Source organism: Salvelinus alpinus, chromosome 5 (genome assembly GCF_045679555.1).
Source record: "Salvelinus alpinus chromosome 5, SLU_Salpinus.1, whole genome shotgun sequence".
NCBI classification, from domain to species: Eukaryota; Metazoa; Chordata; class Actinopteri; order Salmoniformes; family Salmonidae; genus Salvelinus; species Salvelinus alpinus.
Window position 1 is genome coordinate 4,388,034 of NC_092090.1, and position 19,866 is coordinate 4,407,899.

General features: G+C 43.2%; 1 protein-coding gene and 1 long non-coding RNA gene across 9 annotated transcripts in view; one reads left to right on the forward strand and one right to left on the reverse strand.

Moving 5' to 3' along the window:
* The window catches only part of gpatch1 (G patch domain containing 1), a 46,731-nt gene extending 32,586 nt beyond the window's left edge, over window positions 1–14,145 (reverse strand). For all 8 annotated transcript variants that reach the window (XM_071400408.1, XM_071400407.1, XM_071400403.1 and 5 more), the window contains exons 1-7: window positions 14,046–14,145; window positions 12,551–12,685; window positions 9,088–9,173; window positions 3,690–3,850; window positions 2,866–2,963; window positions 2,667–2,719; window positions 1,523–1,771 (exon numbers count right to left, since the gene is read on the reverse strand). In XM_071400408.1, the coding sequence (XP_071256509.1) occupies window positions 1,523–1,771; window positions 2,667–2,719; window positions 2,866–2,963; window positions 3,690–3,850; window positions 9,088–9,173; window positions 12,551–12,685; window positions 14,046–14,115 (852 nt within the window). In that variant the 5' untranslated portion in view covers window positions 14,116–14,145. The remainder of the gene's footprint in view (window positions 1–1,522; window positions 1,772–2,666; window positions 2,720–2,865; window positions 2,964–3,689; window positions 3,851–9,087; window positions 9,174–12,550; window positions 12,686–14,045) is intronic.
* On the forward strand, window positions 9,899–14,717 carry LOC139575444 (uncharacterized). The gene is made up of 2 exons (XR_011674945.1): window positions 9,899–10,265; window positions 10,993–14,717. It is a non-coding gene; the product is annotated as an uncharacterized lncRNA (long non-coding RNA).
* Window positions 14,718–19,866: the final 5,149 nt, after the last annotated feature.

A 19,866-nucleotide genomic window follows, 5' to 3' on the forward strand; every position in this document is an offset into this window, starting at 1 on the left:
TCAGACAGTGTTTTCCCTACTATTAGAGCTGACACAACAGTCAGACAGTGTTTCCCCTACTATTAGAGCTGACACAACAGTCAGACAGTGTTTCCCCTACTATTAGAGCTGACAACAGTCAGACAGTGTTTCCCCTACTATTAGAGCTGATAACAGTCAGACAGTGTTTCCCCTACTATTAGAGCTGACAACAGTCAGACAGTGTTTCCCCTACTATTAGAGCTGACACAACAGTCAGACAGTGTTTCCCCTACTATTAGAGCTGACACAACAGTCAGACAGTGTTTCCCCTACTATTAGAGCTGACAACAGTCAGACAGTGTTTCCCCTACTATTAGAGCTGACAACAGTCAGACAGTGTTTCCCCTACTATTAGAGCTGACAACAGTCAGACAGTGTTTCCCCTACTATTAGAGCTGACACAACAGTCAGACAGTGTTTTCCCTACTATTAGAGCTGACAACAGTCAGACAGTGTTTCCCCTACTATTAGAGCTGACACAACAGTCAGACAGTGTTTTCCCTACTATTAGAGCTGACAACAGTCAGACAGTGTTTCCCCTACTATTAGAGCTGACAACAACAGTCAGACAGTGTTTCCCCTACTATTAGAGCTGACAACAACAGTCAGACAGTGTTTCCCCTACTATTAGAGCTGATAACAGTCAGACAGTGTTTCCCCTACTATTAGAGCTGACACAACAGTCAGACAGTGTTTCCCCTACTATTAGAGCTGACAACAGTCAGACAGTGTTTCCCCTACTATTAGAGCTGACAACAGTCAGACAGTGTTTCCCCTACTATTAGAGCTGACACAACAGTCAGACAGTGTTTTCCCTACTATTAGAGCTGACACAACAGTCAGACAGTGTTTCCCCTACTATTAGTGCTGACAACAGTCAGACAGTGTTTCCCCTACTATTAGAGCTGACAACAGTCAGACAGTGTTTTCCCTACTATTAGAGCTGACAACAGTCAGACAGTGTTTCCCCTACTATTAGAGCTGACAACAGTCAGACAGTGTTTTCCCGACTATTAGAGCTGACAACAGTCAGACAGTGTTTCCCCTACTATTAGAGCTGACAACAGTCAGAAAGTGTTTTCCCTACTATTAGAGCTGACAACAGTCAGACAGTGTTTTCCCTACTATTAGAGCTGACAACAGTCAGACAGTGTTTTCCCTACTATTAGAGCTGACAACAGTCAGACAGTGTTTTCCCTACTATTAGAGCTGATAACAGTCAGACAGTGTTTTCCCTACTATTAGAGCTGACAACAGTCAGACAGTGTTTTCCCTACTATTAGAGCTGACAACAGTCAGACAGTGTTTTCCCTACTATTAGAGCTGACACAACAGTCAGACAGTGTTTCCCCTACTATTAGAGCTGACAACAGTCAGACAGTGTTTTCCCTACTATTAGAGCTGACAACAGTCAGACAGCGTTTACCTACTATTACAAACAGGGTAGAAGTCTGACCAAGTAAACAAACAATGAGAGACACACACAGGTATACACACGTACCTGTCCTGCCACTCCTCCTCTGCGTTTCTGACCCTTCTTGTCCTCTCCAAACAGGTTGTTGGTCCTGTCTGAGTCCATGGTGAACAGGTTGATGTGTCCCGCGCCCGGACCTCCCCTCAGGGCCGCCAGCGGGTTCAGACCCCGGTAGCCCAGGCCGTGACGGTCCACTTTAGGGGTGAAGTCGATAGGAGTCACGTCTTTAGGAGCGAAGGTCACGTTTGCGGGGACGAACTCTCCGTCCTCCTCATCCTGCGGTTTAACAGTAGAGGTTATGGACCAATCAAATCACATTATCTTTGCCGTGGTGGGAGGGGTAAACGTTAAGTCACCTATTTTAGGAGACTTTCGTTTTCATTTTAAATGTTTTATCAAAGGTAATTAGCTTAGAAATCAACTTCGTTTTCGTGATTGTTCTGTCTGACAGCTTCCCTTCCTCGGATGACTATGGGGTATCGGGTTACATCTCCACAGCCATTGGAGGCTCGGGAGTCCCGCCTTCACGCTCCTTCGCTGATCGGACCGTCCGTCATTTTGTGTCGGAACGGTACGTCACAGGTACACAAGCTGCATGTCGATGTTAAGCTGAGAGTCTACTGCAGCGACAGGAAGTAGTTCTACAACAAGCTGCATGTCGATGTTAAGCTGAGAGTCTACTGCAGCGACAGGAAGTAGTTCCACAACAAGCTGCATATCGCTGCTAAGCTGAGAGTCTACTGCAGCGACAGGAAGTAGTTCCACTGTTCTACAACAAACTACATATCGCTGCTAAGCTGAGAGTCTACTGCAGCGACAGGAAGTAGTTCCACTGTTCTACAACAAACTACATATCGCTGCTAAGCTGAGAGTCTACTGCAGCGACAGGAAGTAGTTCCACTGTTCTACAACAAACTACATATCGCTGCTAAGCTGAGAATCTACTGCAGCGACAGGAAGTAGTTCTACAACAAGCTGCATATCGCTGCTAAGCTGAGAGTCTACTGCAGCGACAGGAAGTCGTTCTACAACAAGCTGCATATCGCTGCTAAGCTGAGAGTCTACTGCAGCGACAGGAAGTAGTTCCACTGTTCTACAAAAAAACTACATATCGATTTATATCAAATGGAAATTTAAAAACGAACACAATTTGAAAGAAAACCACTGTTACCTGTGATTCCGATGAACCGTTGGGAGGCGAGGCCGAGCCGAGCGCCCTTGAATCTGGAAAAGACAAAGAACCATTTTTAGAATGATTTTACTCACAAGCTAAAAATAATACTTTATGAGAGTCCATCTGTACAGTCCATGCCACGTATTGGGCTCCAACGCTGCTGCTTTGACACAGTCAGAGGCACGTGTAAACCCACCTGCTTTCTGCTTGCACCGCCTCCTCTTCACCCTGGGCCCAACCCCCTGGCCGTCCTTCCAGCCCATCTTCCTCAGTAACTCCACCCCCATGGAGGACCTGCCAGAAGTCAACAAGGACAGTCCACTGAGGAGCAATACAAGGCAGACTGCAACTACCGTTTAGCTCACTGAAGACCAGGGGCTGTGTCAATAGGAGTAGTTCTGATCTAGGATCAGTTATACCATTTAGCTCACTGAATACCAGGGGCTGTGTCAATAGGAGTAGTTCTGATCTAGGATCAGTTCTACCATTTAGCTCACTGAATACCAGGGGCTGTGTCAATAGGAGTAGTTCTGATCTAGGATCAGTTCTACCATTTAGCTCACTGAATACCAGGGGCTGTGTCAATAGGAGTAGTTCTGATCTAGGATCAGTTCTACCATTTAGCTCACTGAATACCAGGGGCTGTGTCAATAGGAGTAGTTCTGATCTAGGATCAGTTCTACCATTTAGCTCACTGAATACCAGGGGCTGTGTCAATAGGAGTAGTTCTGATCTAGGATCAGTTCTACCATTTAGCTCACTGAATACCAGGGGCTGTGTCAATAGGAGTAGTTCTGATCTAGGATCAGTTCTACCATTTAGCTCACTGAATACCAGGGGCTGTGTCAATAGGAGTAGTTCTGATCTAGGATCAGTTATACCATTTAGCTCACAATTAATTATTACATGGCCAGAGAGGTCCTGATTATTGAAAAGCCCTTTACTGTCTACTGTTAGACACTTGAGACATACGGGCCCAGAATGACCACATCTAGTCTGTTCCGCCCGGTGGTTAGTTACCTAGCTGGAGCCACCAAGTCTTCCAGGACAGTGTCCCCTGGGATAGGGGCTGATAGAGCGGTGATGACTCTGGCCTTGTCCCTGATCACATCCTTCCTGCCTGAGGCAAAGTCAGCTGTAGTGGTGATTTGTCTGGGGGCGATGCCGTGCTCCCCCAGGTCCTGAGGAGATAGAACACATTTACATCCCATGTTGTCATGTGGTTCACGAGGGAAATGGTTGTTGTGCTGACAAAGTTCTTATTTCCTCCATAATGTGTTCTCTAGAATGTATACTGTGTTATCTAGAATGTATAATGGGGTCTCTAGAATGTATAATGTGTTCTCTAGAATGTATAATGGGGTCTCTAGAATGTATAATGGGGTCTCTAGAATGTATAATGTGTTCTCTAGAATGTATAATGGGGTCTCTAGAATGTATAATGGGGTCTCTAGAATGTATAATGTGTTCTCTAGAATGTATAATGTGTTCTCTAGAATGTATAATGGGGTCTCTAGAATGTATAATGGGGTCTCTAGAATGTATAATGGGGTCTCTAGAATGTATAATGGGGTCTCTAGAATGTATAATGGGGTCTCTAGAATGTATAACACGGGGTCTCTAGAATGTATAACACGTGGCCTCTAGAATGTATAACACGTGGCCTCTAGAATGTATAACACGTGGCCTCTAGAATGTATAACACGTGGCCTCTAGAATGTATAACACGTGGCCTCTAGAATGTATAACACGTGGCCTCTAGAATGTATAACACGTGGCCTCTAGAATGTATAACACGTGGCCTCTAGAATGTATAACACGTGGCCTCTAGAATGTATAACACGTGGCCTCTAGAATGTATAACACGTGGCCTCTAGAATGTATAACACGTGTCCTCTAGAATGTATAACACGTGGCCTCTAGAATGTATAACACGTGGCCTCTAGAATGTATAACACGTGGCCTCTAGAATGTATAACACGTGGCCTCTAGAATGTATAACACGTGGCCTCTAGAATGTATAACACGTGGCCTCTAGAATGTATAACACGTGTTCTCTAGAATGTATAACGTGTTCTCTAGAATGTATAACGTGTTCTCTAGAATGTATAACGTGTTCTCTAGAATGTATAACGTGTTCTCTAGAATGTATAACGTGTTCTCTAGAATGTATAACGTGTTCTCTAGAATGTATAACGTGTTCTCTAGAATGTATAACGTGTTCTCTAGAATGTATAACGGGGTCTCTAGAATGTATAACGGGGTCTCTAGAATGTATAACGGGGTCTCTAGAATGTATAACGGGGTCTCTAGAATGTATAACACGTGGCCTCTAGAATGTATAACACGTGGCCTCTAGAATGTATAACACGTGGCCTCTAGAATGTATAACACGTGGCCTCTAGAATGTATAACACGTGGCCTCTAGAATGTATAACACGTGGCCTCTAGAATGTATAACACGTGGCCTCTAGAATGTATAACACGTGGCCTCTAGAATGTATAACACGTGGCCTCTAGAATGTATAACACGTGGCCTCTAGAATGTATAACACGTGGCCTCTAGAATGTATAACACGTGGCCTCTAGAATGTATAACACGTGGCCTCTAGAATGTATAACACGGGGCCTCTAGAATGTATAACACGGGGCCTCTAGAATGTATAACACGGGGCCTCTAGAATGTATAACACGGGGCCTCTAGAATGTATAACACGGGGCCTCTAGAATGTATAACACGGGGCCTCTAGAATGTATAACACGGGGCCTCTAGAATGTATAACACGGGGCCTCTAGAATGTATAACACGTGGCCTCTAGAATGTATAACACGTGTTCTCTAGAATGTATAACACGTGTTCTCTAGAATGTATAACGTGTTCTCTAGAATGTATAACGTGTTCTCTAGAATGTATAACGTGTTCTCTAGAATGTATAACGTGTTCTCTAGAATGTATAACGTGTTCTCTAGAATGTATAACGTGTTCTCTAGAATGTATAACGTGTTCTCTAGAATGTATAACGTGTTCTCTAGAATGTATAACGTGTTCTCTAGAATGTATAACGTGTTCTCTAGAATGTATAACGTGTTCTCTAGAATGTATAACGTGTTCTCTAGAATGTATAACGTGTTCTCTAGAATGTATAACGTGTTCTCTAGAATGTATACTGTGTTCTCTAGAATGTATACTGTGTTCTCTAGAATGTATAATGTGTTCTCTAGAATGTATACTGTGTTCTCTAGAATGTATACTGTGTTCTCTAGAATGTATAATGTGTTCTCTAGAATGTATACTGTGTTCTCTAGAATGTATACTGTGTTCTCTAGAATGTATAACACGTGGCCTCTAGAATGTATAACACGTGGCCTCTAGAATGTATAACACGTGGCCTCTAGAATGTATAACACGTGGCCTCTAGAATGTATAACACGTGGCCTCTAGAATGTATAACACGTGGCCTCTAGAATGTATAACACGTGGCCTCTAGAATGTATAACACGTGGCCTCTAGAATGTATAACACGTGGCCTCTAGAATGTATAACACGTGGCCTCTAGAATGTATAACACGTGGCCTCTAGAATGTATAACACGTGGCCTCTAGAATGTATAACACGTGGCCTCTAGAATGTATAACACGTGGCCTCTAGAATGTATAACACGTGGCCTCTAGAATGTATAACACGTGGCCTCTAGAATGTATAACACGTGGCCTCTAGAATGTATAACACGTGGCCTCTAGAATGTATAACACGTGGCCTCTAGAATGTATAACACGTGGCCTCTAGAATGTATAACACGTGGCCTCTAGAATGTATAACGTGTTCTCTAGAATGTATAACGTGTTCTCTAGAATGTATAACGTGTTCTCTAGAATGTATAACGTGTTCTCTAGAATGTATAACGTGTTCTCTAGAATGTATAACGTGTTCTCTAGAATGTATACTGTGTTCTCTAGAATGTATACTGTGTTCTCTAGAATGTATACTGTGTTCTCTAGAATGTATACTGTGTTCTCTAGAATGTATACTGTGTTCTCTAGAATGTATAATGTGTTCTCTAGAATGTATACTGTGTTCTCTAGAATGTATACTGTGTTCTCTAGAATGTATAATGTGTTCTCTAGAATGTATACTTTGTTCTCTAGAATGTATACTGTGTTCTCTAGAATGTATACTGTGTTCTCTAGAATGTATAATGTGTTCTCTAGAATGTATACCGTGTTCTCTAGAATGTATACCGTGTTCTCTAGAATGTATACCGTGTTCTCTAGAATGTATACCGTGTTCTCTAGAATGTATACGGTGGTCTCTAGAATGTATACTGTGTTCTCTAGAATGTATAATGTGTTCTCTAGAATGTATAATGTGGCCTCTAGAATATATAATGTGTTCTCTAGAATGTATACCGTGTTCTCTAGAATGTATACCGTGTTCTCTAGAATGTATACCGTGTTCTCTAGAATGTATACTGTGGTCTCTAGATTGTATACTGTGGTCTCTAGAATGTATACTGTGTTCTCTAGAATGTATAATGTGTTCTCTAGAATGTATAATGTGTTCTCTAGAATGTATAATGTGGCCTCTAGAATGTATAATGTGTTCTCTAGAATGTATAATGTGTTCTCTAGAATGTATAATGTGTTCTCTAGAATGTATAATGTGTTCTCTAGAATGTATACCGTGTTCTCTAGAATGTATAATGTGTTCTCTAGAATGTATAACGTGTTCTCTAGAATGTATAATGTGTTCTCTAGAATGTATAACGTGTTCTCTAGAATGTATACTGTGTTCTCTAGAATGTATACTGTGTTCTCTAAAATGTATAACGTGTTCTCTAGAATGTATACTGTGTTCTCTAGAATGTATACTGTGTTCTCTAGAATGTATAACGTGTTCTCTAGAATGTATACTGTGTTCTCTAGAATGTATACTGTGTTCTCTAGAATGTATAACGTGTTCTCTAGAATGTATAACGTGTTCTCTAGAATGTATAACGTGTTCTCTAGAATGTATAACGTGTTCTCTAGAATGTATAACGTGTTCTCTAGAATGTATAACGTGTTCTCTAGAATGTATAATGTGTTCTCTAGAATGTATAATGTGTTCTCTAGAATGTATAACGTGTTCTCTAGAATGTATAACGTGTTCTCTAGAATGTATAACGTGTTCTCTAGAATGTATACTGTGTTCTCTAAAATGTATAACGTGTTCTCTAGAATGTATAATGTGTTCTCTAGAATGTATCATGTGTTCTCTAGAATGTATCATGTGTTCTCTAGAATGTATAATGTGTTCTCTAGAATGTATAACGTGTTCTCTAGAATGTATAACGTGTTCTCTAGAATGTATAATGTGTTCTCTAGAATGTATCATGTGTTCTCTAGAATGTATCATGTGTTCTCTAGAATGTATAATGTGTTCTCTAGAATGTATAATGTGTTCTCTAGAATGTATAACGTGTTCTCTAGAATGTATAACGTGTTCTCTAGAATGTATAACGTGTTCTCTAGAATGTATACTGTGTTCTCTAAAATGTATAACGTGTTCTCTAGAATGTATAATGTGTTCTCTAGAATGTATCATGTGTTCTCTAGAATGTATCATGTGTTCTCTAGAATGTATAATGTGTTCTCTAGAATGTATAATGTGTTCTCTAGAATGTATAACGTGTTCTCTAGAATGTATCATGTGTTCTCTAGAATGTATACTGTGTTCTCTAGAATGTATAATGTGTTCTCTAGAATGTATACTGTGTTCTCTAGAATGTATAATGTGTTCTCTAGAATGTATAATGTGTTCTCTAGAATGTATAATGTGTTCTCTAGAATGTATAATGTGTTCTCTAGAATGTATAACGTGTTCTCTAGAATGTATAATGTGTTCTCTAGAATGTATAATGTGTTCTCTAGAATGTATAACGTGTTCTCTAGAATGTATACTGTGTTCTCTAGAATGTATAATGTGTTCTCTAGAATGTATAATGTGTTCTCTAGAATGTATACTGTGTTCTCTAGAATGTATAATGTGTTCTCTAGAATGTATAATGTGTTCTCTAGAATGTATAATGTGTTCTCTAGAATGTATACTGTGTTCTCTAGAATGTATAATGTGTTCTAGAATGTATAATGTGTTCTCTAGAATGTATAATGTGTTCTAGAATGTATAATGTGTTCTCTAGAATGTATCATGTGTTCTCTAGAATGTATACTGTGTTCTCTAGAATGTATACTGTGTTCTCTAGAATGTATAACGTGTTCTCTAGAATGTATAATGTGTTCTCTAGAATGTATAATGTGTTCTCTTTCAGATTCTAGGTTCCTCCTCATCCGTGACGTGGGTTGGAAGGGAAGTAGTTAGTGTGATCAGTCCTTTCATGCTGTTGTTGGTCAGATAATATGACATGTTTTGTGGTCCTACCTCCTCATCCATGAAGTCCTCTGGCCTGGCATTCTGTCTGCCTGCTTTCTGCTGTCTGGATGAAACAAAGGTGGCTGGTGTCCAGCCTGCGATAGGAAACAAGTAGTGATTCATACAGTCACATATCGCAAGATTTCTTAGACTATATAATATCAATATAATCACCCCCCCACACCTAGAGAATCACCCCCCCACACCTAGAGAATCACCCCCCCACACCTAGAGAATCACCCCCCAACACACCTAGAGAATCACTATCTACTACTACCTACTGATACTACTTTCACTATTGGTCCCTCAGTATGGTGATAATATGGTATGGTGATAATATGGTATGGTGATAATATGGTATGGTGATAATATGGTATGGTGATAATATGGTATGGTGGTAATATGGTATGGTGGTAATATGGTATGGTGAGGTCTCTCAGTATGGTGATAATATGGTATGGTGATAATATGGTATGGTGAGGTCTCTCAGTATGGTGATAATATGGTATGGTGATAATATGGTATGGTGAGGTCTCTCAGTATGGTGATAATATGGTATGGTGATAATATGGTATGGTGAGGTATCTCAGTATGGTGATAATATGGTATGGTGATAATATGGTATGGTGATAATATGGTATGGTGATAATATAGTATGGTGGTAATATGGTATGGTGGTAATATGGTATGGTGATAATATGGTATGGTGATAATATGGTATGGTGATAATATGGTATGGTGAGGTCTCTCAGTATGGTGATAATATGGTATGGTGATAATATGGTATGGTGAGGTCTCTGGTATGGTGATGGTATGGTGATAATATGGTATGGTGAGGTCTCTCAGTATGGTGATAATATGGTATGGTGATAATATGGTATGGTGAGGTCTCTCAGTATGGTGATAATATGGTATGGTGATAATATGGTATAGTGAGGTCTCTTAGTATGGTGATAATATGGTATGGTGAGGTCTCTCAGTATGGTGGTAATATGGTATGGTGATAATATGGTATGGTGATAATATGGTATAGTGAGGTCCCTCAGTATGGTGGTAATATGGTATGGTGATACTATGGTATGGTGATAATATGGTATAGTGAGGTCCCTCAGTATGGTGGTAATATGGTATGGTGATAATATGGTATGGTGAGGTCCCTCAGTATGGTGATAATATGGTATGGTGAGGTCTCTCAGTATGGTGATAATATGGTATGGTGAGGTCCCTCAGTATGGTGATAATATGGTATGGTGAGGTCTCTCAGTATGGTGATAATATGGTATAGTGAGGTCCCTCAGTATGGTGATAATATGGTATGGTGATAATATGGTATAGTGAGGTCCCTCAGTATGGTGATAATATGGTATGGTGATAATATGGTATGGTCTCTCAGTATGGTGATAATATGGTATGGTGAGGTCTCTCAGTATGGTGATAATATGGTATGGTGATAATATGGTATAGTGAGGTCCCTCAGTATGGTGGTAATATGGTATGGTGAGGTCTCTCAGTATGGTGGTAATATGGTATGGTGATAATATGGTATGGTGATAATATGGTATGGTGAGGTCTCTCAGTATGGTGATAATATGGTATGGTGAGGTCCATCAGTATGGTGATAATATGGTATGGTGATAATATGGTATGGTGATAATATGGTATAGTGAGGTCCCTCAGTATGGTGATAATATGGTATGGTGATAATATGGTATGGTGAGGTCTCTCAGTATGGTGATAATATGGTATGGTGATAATATGGTATGGTGGTAATATGGTATGGTGATAATATGGTATGGTGATAATATGGTATGGTGATAATATGGTATGGTGGTAATATGGTATAGTGAGGTCTCTCAGTATGGTGATAATATGGTATGGTGATAATATGGTATGGTGATAATATGGTATGGTGAGGTCTCTCAGTATGGTGATAATATGGTATGGTGATAATATGGTATGGTGAGGTCTCTCAGTATGGTGATAATATGGTATGGTGATAATATGGTATGGTGAGGTCTCTCAGTATGGTGATAATATGGTATGGTGATAATATGGTATAGTGAGGTCTCTCAGTATGGTGATAATATGGTATGGTGAGGTCTCTCAGTATGGTAGTAATATGGTATGGTGATAATATGGTATGGTGATAATATGGTATAGTGAGGTCCCTCAGTATGGTGGTAATATGGTATGGTGATACTATGGTATGGTGATAATATGGTATAGTGAGGTCCCTCAGTATGGTGGTAATATGGTATGGTGATAATATGGTATGGTGAGGTCCCTCAGTATGGTGATAATATGGTATGGTGAGGTCTCTCAGTATGGTGATAATATGGTATGGTGAGGTCCCTCAGTATGGTGATAATATGGTATGGTGATAATATGGTATGGTGATAATATGGTATGGTGAGGTCTCTCAGTATGGTGATAATATGCTATAGTGAGGTCCCTCAGTATGGTGATAATATGGTATGGTGATAATATGGTATAGTGAGGTCCCTCAGTATGGTGATAATATGGTATGGTGATAATATGGTATGGTCTCTCAGTATGGTGATAATATGGTATGGTGAGGTCTCTCAGTATGGTGATAATATGGTATGGTGATAATATGGTATAGTGAGGTCCCTCAGTATGGTGGTAATATGGTATGGTGAGGTCTCTCAGTATGGTGGTAATATGGTATGGTGATAATATGGTATGGTGATAATATGGTATAGTGAGGTCCCTCAGTATGGTGGTAATATGGTATGGTGATAATATGGTATGGTGAGGTCCCTCAGTATGGTGATAATATGGTATGGTGAGGTCTCTCAGTATGGTGATAATATGGTATGGTGAGGTCCATCAGTATGGTGATAATATGGTATGGTGATAATATGGTATGGTGATAATATGGTATAGTGAGGTCCCTCAGTATGGTGATAATATGGTATGGTGATAATATGGTATGGTGAGGTCTCTCAGTATGGTGATAATATGGTATGGTGATAATATAGTATGGTGAGGTCCCTCAGTATGGTGATAATATGGTATAGTGAGGTCCCTCAGTATGGTGATAATATGGTATGGTGAGGTCCCTCAGTATGGTGATAATATGGTATGGTGATAATATGGTATGGTGATAATATGGTATAGTGAGGTCCCTCAGTATGGTGATAATATGGTATAGTGAGGTCCCTCAGTATGGTGATAATATGGTATGGTGAGGTCCCTCAGTATGGTGATAATATGGTATGGTGATAATATGGTATGGTGATAATATGGTATGGTGAGGTCCCTCAGTATGGTATTAGCTCCAAGCCCCAGAAAGAAGCTGGTTAAACAACACATGATGACATTAACAGGCCTACACGCTACCGTCTCTGAGTGAGTGAGAGGGTAAGAAAGGGAGAAAGTGTGTGTGTGTGTGTCTGAGTGAGAGTTTGTGTGAGTCAGCCTCCCACTCCTTTGCCACAGCAGGACCAACCTTCTTTAGTGCCCACGGTGTTGAAGTACCCGGCAGAGAACCCCCCAGTGAAGGCTCCATGGAACCTCTGGTAGCGTCCCTTCTCATCCTTCACGGTCTGCTCGTGCAGCGGGATAGGCTTCCTCAGAGGTTCATCTACACACGTTGATCCAAAACATCAGCAGACATGATATTGTAGAGTAATACTTTCTACTAGGAAATTAGCTGGTTAGGAAATACCCCCTTTTTTTAGGAAGCACTAGACAAAGAAGTGACATCAAAACTACAACACAATATCTTACTACATCTCTGGTTTCTGTAGACCAGAACCAGGTCGATCAGAAAGAGAAATTATTGCCCAAATAGGGTCGACGAACTACCTGTTTGCTTAGTGGCATTTTTCCCATGTCAGAAGGTATATCCATAATCATTACATGGTTCTTACAACAACAACAAAATCGGGCATCATTTACATTACCGAGAAGTTTACAATAAAGTATTAAATTCAGTTTTCAGATGCCACCCTACACGGATGTCAATGATGTGTTCTGGCCAGAGACAGAAGTGGAAGCGACGAGGTGGCGTCCAGAGCCAACAATCTGCAGCCGAATGCTTCTCTGATAGGTTCTGGCTCCAGCAGCCATGTGCTGCCCCGAGTGAACAGGGAGTACAGGAGGGTACTAGCTAGTTAGCTTTGTGTGTACTAGCTAGCTGCACAAGCAACAGGGGTTAACATAACACGCTCTACCAGAGCTAGCGAGCCGACGGATACTCGCCTTGCACACTGATGCCCTGGACCAGAGCTAGCGAGCCGACGGATACTCGCCTAGCACACGGATGCTAGTGGATCTGTTGAGGGCGGTACGGGAATTGGATGGGGTCCAGGGTGCTAGGAACGCATTTCATGGCTACAGAAGTGAGTGCTACGGAGCGATAGTCATTTAGACAGGTCACCTTGGTGTTCATGGGCACAGGGACTATGGTGAAACATGTTGGTATTACAATCTGGGTCAGGAAAGAGGTTGAAAATGAAAATTACGGAGAGCGAGATCACACAGTCGTCCGGGGTTGCAATTAAAAACTGAATTAAAGACTATATTGTGCACTGCTCGTTAATGTAAACGATGCCCAAATAATAGTTACAGTCTAACGTTACGGATTATAGATATACTGTACCTTCCGACGTGGGGAAAGTGTCACTGAACAGCAGGTACAGACATGTCAACGTGGCAAGGGATTAGAGCTCGTCTAATGAATGAATGATTAAGGTCTTAGTTTGAGACGGGGTGTTACTGATATGATATCTGTACTAACAAGTTATCAACTGTAAACATGACAACGAACGAACCCTGTCTGTTGGGCTAAACGAGAGTGTTAGCATGGCTAACTTTAGTTAGCTAACAGAGACATGGAGGCGTTAACAGCAACTCGTAAACACCACGTTGATCAATCTTTCCCTCACAATAACTATTAAATGTCTGTATTAATGTCAAATACAAAGTAAAACGAACGTTACCTTCTTCTAGCGGTTCTAATGGGGTTCCAAAAGTAACAAAATCTCCGTCGCTATCACTGTCGGACGCCATGTTTACTATAACTACGGAGCCTCGTTCCGTTCAAAGTCACGCGCATGCGCAATCAAATTGCGAACAGCTTATTCAAACGTCAACTGAGTTTTACTCACTGGTCCACTGCCTATTGAATTTGGTAATAAATGAACTGAAATGTCCTGGAACTAATGCATTAATCGGTAGAAAAGTTGTTTTGTTCGATATATTCAAGTTAGTAATTACAATGAAATCAGCATTCAGTTACATTTGTAGGTTTCTTAAGTTTGAGTGACATCTTGTGGTAACATTTACATTTACATTTACATTTAAGTCATTTAGCAGACGCTCTTATCCAGAGCGACTTACAAGTTGGACATTGCAAGTTGGACATTGCAAGTTGGACATTGGTAACATTGCAAGCAGTGTGTGTGTATGTGTGTGAGAGAGAGAGAGAGAGAGAGAGCTGGCGTGTGTGTATGAAAGAAAAGCCAGAGAGCCTGTGTGTGTGTGTGTGTGTGTGTGTGTGTGTGTGTGTGTGTGTGTGTGTGTGTGTGTGTGTGTGTGTGTGTGTGTGTGTGTGTGTGTGTGTGTGTGTGTGTGTGTGTGTGTGTGTATGTGTGTGTATGTGTGTGTGTGTGTGTGTGTGTGTAGTGTGTGTGTGTGTAGTGTGTGTGTGTGTGTGTAGTGTGTGTGAGCTGGCATGTGTGTAGTGTGTATGAAAGAAAGGCCAGAGAGCCAGAGTTAGTGTGTGTGTGTGTGTGTGTGTGTGTGTGTGTGTGTGTGTGTGTGTGTGTGTGTGTGTGTGTGTGTGTGTGTGTGTGTGTGTGTGTGTGTGTGTGTGTGTGTGTGTGTGTGTGTGTGTGTGTGTGTGTGTGTAGTGTGTGTGAGCTGGCATGTGTGTAGTGTGTATGAAAGAAAAGCCAGAGAGCCAGAGTTAGAGTGTGTGTGTGTGTGTGTAGTGTGTGTGTAGTGTAGTGTGTGTGAGCTGGCATGTGTGTAGTGTGTATGAAAGAAAGGCCAGCGAGTCAGTGTGTGTGTGTGTGTGTGTGTGTGTGTGTGTGTGTGTAGTGTGTGTGAGCTGGCATGTGTGTAGTGTGTGTGAAAGAAAGGCCAGCGAGCCAGTGTGTGGGAGGATACGCTGCTACCATCTCATGGAATTAAATTAATGGTTTAATTCCTCCAGCATGCTGAAGAGCAAAGCAGTGACTATCAAATGTCCAGCCAGAGAGCACAATCCTCTGTCATTTGTTTTCTTTGAACGCCAAATCATTGACGTTCCCTCTGTTCTATATAAAAGCAGATACTGTCTTACGAAGAGCAAACGGTCTCCGTCAGCAGAAATCCATCCAGAATAAGACTCCAAAAAGGCCCCTGGACACTGAATAAAACTTAATCCTCCCTTCTCTCTGAAAACACAACCTCCTCCACTCTAAACGTTAACTCTCTGTCTGTAGGGGGTAACCATGACCCTAACTGCCCTGTAAGACACTCAGGATATAGCCATGACCCTAACTGCCCTGTAAGACAGGAGATAGCCATGACCCTAACTGCCCTGTAAGACACTCAGGAGATAGCCATGACCCTAACTGCCCTGTAAGACACTCAGGAGATAGCCATGACCCTAACTGCCCTGTAACACACTCAGGAGATAGCCATGACCCTAACTGCCCTGTAACACACTCAGGAGATAGCCATGACCCTAACTGCCCTGTAAGACATGAGATAGCCATGACCCTAACTGCCCTGTAAGACAGGAGATAGCCATGACCCTAACTGCCCCGTAACACACTCAGGAGATAGCCATGACCCTAACTGCCCCGTAACACACTCAGGAGATAGCCATGACCCTAACTGCCCTGTAACACACTCAGGAGATAGCCATGACCCTAACTGCCCCGTAACACACTCAGGAGATAGCCATGACCCTAACTGCCCTGTAACGCACTCAGGAGATAGCCATGACCCTAACTGCCCTTTAAGACAGGAGATAGCCATGACCCTAACTGCCCTGTAACACACTCAGGAGATAGCCATGACCCTAACTGCCCTGTAACACACTCAGGAGATAGCCATGACCCTAACTGCCCTGTAACGCACTCAGGAGATAGCCATGACCCTAACTGCCCTTTAAGACAGGAGATAGCCATGACCCTAACTGCCCTGTAAGACAGGAGATAGCCATGACCCTAACTGCCCCGTAACACACTCAGGAGATAGCCAGGACCCTAACTGCCCTGTAACACACTCAGGAGATAGCCATGACCCTAACTGCCCTGTAAGACAGGAGATAGCCATGACCCTAACTGCCCTGTAAGACAGGAGATAGCTATGACCCTAACTGCCCTGTAAGACAGGAGATAGACATGACCCTAACTGCCCCGTAACACACTCAGGAGATAGCCATGACCCTAACTGCCCTGTAAGACAGGAGATAGCCATGACCCTAACTGCCCTGTAACGCACCCAGGAGATAGCCATGACCCTAACTGCCCTGTAACACACTCAGGAGATAGCCATGACCCTAACTGCCCTGTAAGACAGGAGATAGCCATGACCCTAACTGCCCTGTAACGCACTCAGGAGATAGCCATGACCCTAACTGCCCTTTAAGACAGGAGATAGCCATGACCCTAACTGCCCTGTAACACAGGAGATAGCCATGACCCTAACTGCCCTGTAACACACTCAGGAGATAGCCATGACCCTAACTGCCCTGTAACACACTCAGGAGATAGACATGACCCTAACTGCCCTGTAACACACTCAGGAGATAGCCATGACCCTAACTGCCCTGTAACACATTCAGGAGATAGCCATGACCCTAACTGCCCTGTAACACAGGAGATAGCCATGACCCTAACTGCCCTGTAACACACTCAGGAGATAGCCATGACCCTAACTGCCCCGTAACACACTCAGGAGATAGCCATGACCCTAACTGCCCTGTAACACACTCAGGAGATAGCCATGACCCTAACTGCCCTGTAACACACTCAGGAGATAGCCATGACCCTAACTGCCCTGTAACACACTCAGGAGATAGCCATGACCCTAACTGCCCCGTAACACACTCAGGAGATAGCCATGACCCTAACTGCCCCGTAACACACTCAGGAGATAGCCGTGACCCTAACTGCCCTGTAACACACTCAGGAGATAGCCATGACCCTAACTGCCCCGTAACACACTCAGGAGATAGACATGACCCTAACTGCCCCGTAACACACTCAGGAGATAGCCATGACCCTAACTGCCCTGTAAGACAGGAGATAGCCATGACCCTAACTGCCCTGTAACGCACCCAGGAGATAGCCATGACCCTAACTGCCCTGTAACACAGGAGATAGCCATGACCCTAACTGCCCTGTAAGACAGGAGATAGCCATGACCCTAACTGCCCTGTAACACACCCAGGAGATAGCCATGACCCTAACTGCCCTGTAAGACAGGAGATAGCCATGACCCTAACTGCCCTGTAACGCACTCAGGAGATAGCCATGACCCTAACTGCCCTTTAAGACAGGAGATAGCCATGACCCTAACTGCCCTGTAACACAGGAGATAGCCATGACCCTGACTGCCCTGTAACACACTCAGGAGATAGCCATGACCCTAACTGCCCTGTAACACACTCAGGAGATAGCCATGACCCTAACTGCCCTGTAAGACAGGAGATAGCCATGACCCTAACTGCCCTGTAACACACTCAGGAGATAGCCATGACCCTAACTGCCCTGTAACACAGGAGATAGCCATGACCCTAACTGCCCTGTAACACACTCAGGAGATAGCCATGACCCTAACTGCCCTGTAATACACTCAGGAGATAGCCATGACCCTAACTGCCCTGTAACACACTCAGGAGATAGCCATGACCCTAACTGCCCTGTAACACACTCAGGAGATAGCCATGACCCTAACTGCCCTGTAACACACTCAGGAGATAGCCATGACCCTAACTGCCCCGTAACACACTCAGGAGATAGCCATGACCCTAACTGCCCTGTAACACACTCAGGAGATAGCCATGACCCTAACTGCCCCGTAACACACTCAGGAGATAGCCGTGACCCTAACTGCCCTGTAACACACTCAGGAGATAGCCATGACCCTAACTGCCCCGTAACACACTCAGGAGATAGCCGTGACCCTAACTGCCCTGTAACACACTCAGGAGATAGCCATGATCCTAACTGCCCTGTAAGACAGGAGATAGCCATGACCCTAACTGCCCTGTAAGACAGGAGATAGCCATGACCCTAACTGCCCTGTAACACACTCAGGAGATAGCCATGACCCTAACTGCCCTGTAACACACTCAGGAGATAGCCATGACCCTAACTGCCCCGTAACACACTCAGGAGATAGCCATGACCCTAACTGCCCCGTAAGACAGGAGATAGCCATGACCCTAACTGCCCTGTAACACACTCAGGAGATAGCCATGACCCTAACTGCCCTGTAACACACTCAGGAGATAGCCATGACCCTAACTGCCCCGTAAGACAGGAGATAGCCATGACCCTAACTTCCCTGTAACGCACTCAGGAGATAGCCAGCATCCCAAAGGGCACCCTATTATCTATTTTAGTGCACTATATCAGCCCCTTGGATGCATTCAGGTCATGTCTCTCAAACCTACATGTTTTACTACCATGACTATCTTATTCTCACTGCTCTAACCCTGCCCTGTCCACTGTGTCCAGATGCCCTGGAGTTGATTCTGGACCCCACCATCACCGAGAGAGGGAGAGGGAGAGGGAGAGGGAGAGGGATGAGTTTGTCCGTGCTGCTCTCCTCTACAAGCCCAGCAGCTCCTCTCTGTCCTGTCGCTTCACCAGGAAACCAGATCAGGAGGTAGGTCAACTCTGCACTCTGAACAGCTTCAGCATAGGCTGAGTCTCAAATCACAACCTTTATTCTACTCTGGTCAATAGCAGTGCACTATACAGGGAATATGATGCTATTTGGGACAGAAGTAGGACATGTCCTGTGAGGCCTGGAGGATAATGAGCAACAGCACTAGTTCCAGTTCCAGGGTCAGTAGTTATATACAGGGTCAGTTCCAGGGTCAGTAGTTATATACAGGGACAGTTCCAGGGTCAGTAGCTATATACAGGGTCAGTTCCAGGGTCAGTAGCTATATACAGGGTCAGTTCCAGGGTCAGTAGTTATATACAGGGTCAGTTCCAGGGTCAGTAGCTATATACAGGGACAGTTCCAGGGTCAGTAGTTATATACAGGGTCAGTTCCAGGGTCAGTAGTTATATACAGGGTCAGTTCCAGGGTCAGTAGCTATATACAGGGACAGTTCCAGGGTCAGTAGTTATATACAGGGTCAGTAGCTATATACAGGGTCAGTTCCAGGGTCAGTAGTTATATACAGGGACAGTTCCAGGATCAGTAGTTATATACAGGGACAGTTCCAGGGTCAGTAGTTATATACCGGGACAGTTCCAGGGTCAGTAGTTATATACCGGGACAGTTCCAGGGTCAGTAGTTATATACCGGGACAGTTCCAGGGTCAGTAGTTATATACCGGGACAGTTCCAGGGTCAGTAGTTATATACCGGGACAGTTCCAGGGTCAGTATCTATAGACAGGGACAGTTCCAGGGTCAGTAGCTATATACAGGGACAGTTCCAGGGTCAGTAGCTATATACAGGGACAGTTCCAGGATCAGTAGCTATATACAGGGTCAGTAGCAGGGTCAGTTCCAGGGTCAGTAGTTATATACAGGGACAGTTCCAGGGTCAGTAGCTATATACAGAGTCAGTTCCAGGGTCA